We start from the raw sequence: 7,352 nt of genomic DNA on the forward strand, positions 1-7,352 counted from the left end.
TAGCTATAGTGTCTGACCACCTGCGTTAGGGGTAAGCGTGATGCCACCTAAGACTGGAGTGCTTTGGAAACAGGCATAGTTAGTACAGTGATCTCCTCACTGAGCTATTGTGTTCTGACAGGGGGACTGTTCCCCCCCGCCTTACCTGCCAGAACACACTGGTCAGCGCTCACTGGTTTTCCAGTATGTCCATTCAACAGAAGCCAGATGCTTGGCCCGATTCTGCTGGACAGGCTACTGTACACACTGGCCGAATGTCGGCCAGTTTCTGTTAAACCGGCTAATACCAGACGATATTTGGCCAGTGTGTACCAGCCTTTAGATTCTGGGAACATAGATGTGCCATTGAGCAAGGAAGTACCAAATACAGCATACCAAGAAACATCAAAGAAGTACATGCAGAATCCCCAAGAGGGTTGCGGGTGTAGATTGTTGATCACAATTCCAATTAATGTTCCAAAGCAGAAAGGTTTAAATAGTTCTGTAACCAGGAAACTTTTTGGATTTTCACTTTAAACACCCTGGCCCCAACAGGGCTTAATTAAAAAATTGGGACCTGCACTGTGATTTAAATTTTACCTCCTCTATTATTATTTATAAAATAAAATTGCCTAGTTTATCAAGATTTACCTTCAGAATTGATTAAGTTATGACATTACACTCCAGTAGATAGCCCATTTATTATTATCACCACTTACTTCCTCTCATTTCCTCTTTTTTTGTATTATGTCTCAATCCATTTATCCCCTGTAACACTACCTCTTGGCAAAGTATACATGATATGTATAATGTCATTCAATAATTCCCCTTTTTTATTTAAAATTTTATTGGGGATGTCACAATCCATTCAGTTTGGTTTCTTGTGTACTACCAGCATGCGTTTGTATATACTATATGTTCCCCTTTGTTATGCCCAAGTCTATTAAGGATATACAATATAAATATTCATTAAGACACCCACCCATGTCCCTCCACAATAAATTTCCATGACTCCCCCTTGTCCTTAGGCTTGAAAAAGGGACATTCCTAAGCCCTGAAACAAGTAGCCATGCCCTTTACGTTTGACATCATTCTATCATCACACCTATACGTTTGACGTCAACGCACTTTTGGTTCCAGCCTGGCGGTACATTCCATGCTGGTCTATTGGTGTCCATACACCCAGTTGCTTCCTGCAACAGACTCTGCATTGCCTGGCAATGCTTCCTTTGTGAATTCTGTATATACTACAGCAACTTCCAGGCACTACTATGCTTTACCCAGCAGCTTCTCTGAGGAACCCTGCAGATGCCCGCAGGATTGATTGAAGCCTGTTTCTTACTTTATCCAAGTGAATGGATATTGGTTTTATCTTTATATTTTAATAAAAAAATCTACACTTAGATGGTGGTGCCCCCTGTCCTATTATTAATTTGCAGTACATAAGCACAGAAAATGATTTATCCAATACTCTGATCCAGAGGAGCTGCAGCCCTTAATAGGGGTGATTATGTTAAATTGGATTATTTATCTATGAATAGTTGACTTTTTGGACTACTACCAAAGAGTTCTTTCCCCAACTCCCCCTCCCTATTTTTTTTACTCCAATCTTGCACCATGTAATCATTGTATTTATCCCTTAAACCTAATTCTGTAGTAGTGACATTGGACCAGATCTACTAAAGCTTATGGATATACTCTGGTGCATCAATTGTGCCTGGAAAACCAAATCATATCTTCCTAGTATTTACCATGTGCTTGGGATGTGCATAAATGCCTGCACACAGGCTATAGAATACATAGCATGAATTTACTATGTAGCACCCTCCTAGAATTGTATACTAGGCAAATTTATTTTTTGCCTCCTTTGTAATCAAAGGAATGTTGATTGTCTTTACTAGTCTGTTCAGGGTTTCATGGGCTGGGAGTTTGATTGCTTCCCTCTATCTCTGAATGAAGCTTACATAATTTAGAGAAGGACATTCATATATATTCATCATGCTCCAGCCAAACCCCTGGAGAGGAATGTCCAGCGGGTGGCAGGGATAGGGGTAATAAGTAGCCTGAAACCCTGAATAGATTGTTCCTTCTCCCCAGCAGGATTCCAATGCCTGAGGTGCTGCTGCCCTTAGACAGTCCATGGACTGTGTACGTGTTCTTGAGGCCTCAGCTGTGTCAGGGCTGAAGGCTTGGGTGGATTTCCTGAGAAGCTGGCTGTAGCATTTGTCCACAGGAGACCGGGTCAGGAGGAGGATTGTCTTCCTCACTGAACCATTTCAGGAGGAAGCTGGGCGGTGGCAGCTGTCCTGTGGATCTGTGATTAATGTCCCTGAATTGATTCCTGGTGACATGCAAGTGGGAATGTTGCAAGATCATTGGACCACTGACAAAAGGAACTGGGGTGAACTATTGTAGTGATGCCTAGGTAAAAAAAAACAAAAAACTGCTGAGTAGGGAGTTTAGACATCCTTTATGCTTCTTAAGGTTTAAAGCCCAAATAGAGTTACTGAACTAAATATTAAGCCAGAAAAAGAAATTTGCTCACAACCTCCATTTTCTTTGTGATACTTGATAAAGTGCAGATCAATAACCACTAGAGTTAGAATAACAGCATTCATTAATCAGCACTTAGTAACATATGTGGTGTGATGCACCCCCCTCTCTTCCTCTACTATAAAAGATCATTTGTGTACACTTGTGTTGAGGGGAGTGGCCATTACTTAGCTCTGTTAGAACAAAACACTGGAATGTGTTAGGCATGAATCAGCATTTTCTTCCTGTGCCTGGGTAGGTTACCTCTGGGTACTCTGGTTTCCTCCCACATGCCAAAGACAAGATGATAGGTTAATTGGCTCCTGTCTAAATTGGCTCTAGTTTGTGTATTCATGAATGTGCATTAAGGACCTTAGAGTTTAACCACTTCAATAAAGGGCACTCAGACACCTTCCTGCCCAGACCAATTTTCAGCTTTCAGTGCTGTCGCAGTTTGAATGACAATTGCGCGGTCATCCAACACTGTACCCAAACTAAATTTTTATCATTTTGTTCCCACAAATAGAGCTTTCTTTTGGTGGTATTTGATCACCTCTGCGGTTTTTATTTTTTGCGAAACAGATAAAAAAAGACCGAAAATTCTGAAAAAAATAAAAGTTTTGCTTTTGTTTTTGTTTAAAAATTTTGTAAATAAGTAAGTTTTCTCCTTCACTGATGGGCACTGATAAGGCGGCACTGACGGGCACTGATAAGGCGGCAGCGATGAGGTGGCACCAATGAGGGGGGACTGATGGGCACTGATATGCGGCACTGATGGGTGGCACTGATATGCAGCACTGATGGGCATTGATAGGCGGCACTGATGGGCACTTATGGGTGGCACTGGTGGGCACTGATGGGCACTGTTAGGCAACACCTATGGGCACTGAAAGGCTGCACAGATGGGTTCTTATGGGTGGCACTGATGGGCACTGATAGGCGGCACTGCTGGGCACTGATAGGCGGCACTGATGGGCACTGATACGTGGCACTGATGGGCACTGATACGTGGCACTGATGGGCACTGATACGTGGCACTGATGGGCATCCCTGGTGGCACTGGCAGTAGTAGGCATGGGAGTGGGCACTGATTGGCAGCTGCCTGGGCATTGATTGGCAGCTGCCTTTGCACAGATCAGTATTTCCCTGGGGGTCTAGGGGGCATACCTGGTGGTCCAGTGTGGCTGGTTTCCCTGGTGGTCCTGGGCGGCTTCCCTGGTGGTCCTGGGCGGCTTCCCTGGTGGTCCTGGGTAGGATCCGAGGGGGGGCTGTGCTGATAAACAATCAGCACAGACCCCCCCTGTCAGGAGAGCAGCTGATCGGCTCTCCTCTACTCGCGTCTGTCAGACGCGAGTGAGGAAAAGCCGATCACCGGCTCTTCCTATTTACATCGTGATCAGCCGTGATTGGACATGGCTGATCATGTGGTAAAGAGTCTCCATCAGAGACTCTTTACCTAGATCGGTGTTGCGGGGTGTCAGACCGACACCCCGCAACAACGATCGCCGCGATGCGCGCCCCCGGGGGCGCGCAGCGGCTCAATATCCTGAGGATGTCATATGACGTCCAGTCAGGATATTGAAACCACTTTGCCGACGTCATTCTGCTATATGGCGGGCGGCAAGTGGTTAAGGTCCTTGAGGGCAGGGAATAATGTGAATGTACAATATACTGTACATGTAAAGTGCTGCATAAATTGAAAGCATTATAAAAGTACCTGTAATAAATAATACATTTTCACTGAGGCATTTCCAAGCAAATATCTGTCACAAATCATAACATACAGACGTATAGGACCATAAGGAGCTACAAACTATAATAGCGGAATGACTATTAAATTCTTGGCTGGAACATACCTTTAAAATAAGGTATAATTTTATATTAAAAAGCAGCAAAATGAATTTCAAGATTTCACCATGTCTTTTTTATAAATTTGTTTCTGAGATTTATTTTAACCTCCATTTTTTAAATGAGGGGAAATTACTTTCAATCATTTTTTTACAGCTGTCCAGGATTAATTTTCAAGGAAGAAATATCAGCCTCATTCACTAAATTGAAAAAAAAAAAAAAAAAGAAATCTACAGTATTGAGGTAAGAACGTTTTGATGTCTCAAGTGTTCAATGTTCTACTTGTATAAAAATTGATGCCTTTGCAGTCTTCCTGCTGGTTTCCAAATAATGGGTTCCCTAATAACTGCAGCCACCACTGTAGTGCTGTGTTTTCTGTAATCGATCTTGAGTTGTTTAAGCTACACTTTCTTATATGTATTCAGGAAAACCTTGGCAGATATCCATTGCCTCCTGTAGTTTTCTTTCTGTAGTTTCTAAACCAGTCCAATGATATATGTACTGTACTATCTGATACATTCTGTAATGTTTGATATTTCAGCATTAATCCAATCATGTTCAGTCTTGTCAGTAGGTATTATATTCACCACAATACAACATCTTATATAATATTCCCATAATTATGTTCTATCCTAAGCTATTGCTTTTATCCTTTGTTTATTGTGGTTCCTTTTTGTACAGCAATTATCTGTCATGTGAAATGGATAAAATGTGCTTTTTTATATTCAGATGAAAAACAGCCTATCATGCAGCAACATTTAAATATTGTCTTGGATCAGTTTCATCCTAAAGGGATTTTCTACTTTACCTTGATATACGTCAAATCTCTCTTTGAGCCTTTTGTTCTTTGAAAGATAACAGTGCTGTTTCCTTCAGGATTCAGGTTTTCATGTAATCAGTCTTTTATATACAAGGTATTTTTTTTATTTATTTTTTTACCCTACTCAGAACGATTTGTCTTACACATCTTGTGGGTGCGTAGATAGTGGCATGGTGCAGGAAGCATCTCTCAGAATGCACCCTGTGGACTTCCTCAGAATGTCTCCTGTCCTTTAACATATTTCAAAGTACAATTTCTTTGCCTTCAAAATGTCTCTTGCTGACTCTTTTAACCTTAAACAACATTTCCCAAGCAGTGTTTTTTTTTTTCAGGACTGCTTGTTCAGGGTCCAGAGAAGAAGGTCACTAGAGAAGACCAAGTCACACAAAGCATGTCTTCAGGGCTAAAAAAATATATGCAGGGTTAATATTTTTATGGAAATGTGTTTTCTCTGTCTTGCCATGATGGTATAGATGGATTCTTAATGACAGGCAAAACTTTATTCCCACCAGTTTACTAACACTTCATTATATATATATACAGTATCTCACAAAAGTGAGTACACCCCTCACATTTGTGTAAATATTTTATTATATCTTTTCATGTGACAACACTGAAGAAATGACACTTTGCTACAATGTAAAGTAGTGATTGTACAGCTTGTATAACAGTGTAAATTTGCTGTGTGAAAGTGGAAACTCCTGCCCTGTCGGGGGGGCCTACACTAAAAGGACACTGCTGCAACACCTAAGTACTGATCCAAGGCAGGACAAGTAAAACAAAAGTGGGGGAAGATGGTAGTTGCTCTGTGATGAAGGGGGGGGGGAGCTACAAAGATGACTACAGTGGCAAAGTGAACTAAAAAAGCAGAAACGGGCCAATGCATGAATGGATCCTACATGCTAAAAGAACATGGTGGGGATGCAGTGCAGTACAACGTAGCTGATCAACATGACTATAATGTTGCAGGCAGACAAAGCCTAATATATAAAGGTAATTGTGAAACAGTGACTGCTTGAATATAGCAAAGCAAAAATGCATATACTAACACAAATAGGATGAATAATGACACAATGCAAAAAAAAAAAATATATGTGGGCTAGTGCCCCATTAGCAAAAACGTGCCACATCCTGGTGAACTACAAGTGACAAATCCCTAGGACAAACATGAATATTAGTTCTATCATCCAGTCCAAAAAACAAAAACTCGTGATGAGAGACACAAAACAATTCCAATCGTGAAGGGAAGGGGGATCTTCAGTGAGGACACCTCCATGATTGATGCCCACACTCACTTCATGAAAGTGAGTGCAACCTCCCCCCGTGTGTGTCTTGCCCCCCCTCCACTGTGGTCGTCGCAGAGTTATTTTACATGCTGTATACTTTTTATTTTTTATATTTCGCTTGGCATGTTCATCATTGTCACTACCTTATACACGGAACGTCTACACCTGCGGGTCATTTGCAACACAGGCTGTACACCTTACAGCTGTAAGGTAAGCGGCTTGCAAACATGGAGGTGTCCTCACTGAAGACCCCCCTTCCCTTCACGATTGGAATTGTTTTGTGTCTCTCATCACGAGTTTTTGTTTTTTGGACTGGATGATAGAACTAATATTCATGTTTGTCCTAGGGATTTGTCACTTGTAGTTCACCAGGATTTGGCACGTTTTTGCTAATGGGGCACTAGCCCACATATATATATATTTTTTTTTTTGCGTTGTGTCATTATTCATCCTATTTGTGTTAGTATATGCATTTTTGCTTTGCTATATTCAAGCAGTCACTGTTTCACAATTACCTTTATATATTAGGCTTTGTCTGCCTGCAACATTATAGTCATGTTGATCAGCTACGTTGCACTGCACTGCATCCCCACCATGTCCTTTTAGCATGTAGGATCCATTCATGCATTGGCCGTTTCTGCTTTTTTAGTTCACTTTGCCACTGTAGTCATCTTTGTAGCTCACCCCCCCTTCATCACAGCGCAACTACCATCTTCCCCCACTTTAGTGTAAATTTGCTGCCCCCTCAAAATAACTCAACACACAGCCATTAATGTCTAAACCACTGGCAACAAAAGTGAGTACACCCCTAAATGAAAATGTCCAAATTGGACCCAAAGTGTCAATATTTTGTGCGGCCACCATTATTTTCCAGCAATGCCTTAACC

At 41.6% G+C, this 7,352-nt stretch overlaps 1 protein-coding gene across 1 annotated transcript in view; it reads left to right on the forward strand.

Annotated features, from left to right (window-relative positions):
- The window catches only part of PUDP (pseudouridine 5'-phosphatase), a 634,921-nt gene extending 630,343 nt beyond the window's left edge, over window positions 1-4,578 (forward strand). The window contains exon 4 of the mRNA XM_073616378.1: window positions 4,516-4,578. Within this exon, the coding sequence (XP_073472479.1) occupies window positions 4,516-4,563 (48 nt within the window). The 3' untranslated portion in view covers window positions 4,564-4,578. The remainder of the gene's footprint in view (window positions 1-4,515) is intronic.
- Window positions 4,579-7,352: the final 2,774 nt, after the last annotated feature.

This window comes from Aquarana catesbeiana, linkage group LG02 (assembly GCF_042186555.1).
Source record: "Aquarana catesbeiana isolate 2022-GZ linkage group LG02, ASM4218655v1, whole genome shotgun sequence".
Taxonomy (NCBI): Eukaryota; Metazoa; Chordata; class Amphibia; order Anura; family Ranidae; genus Aquarana; species Aquarana catesbeiana.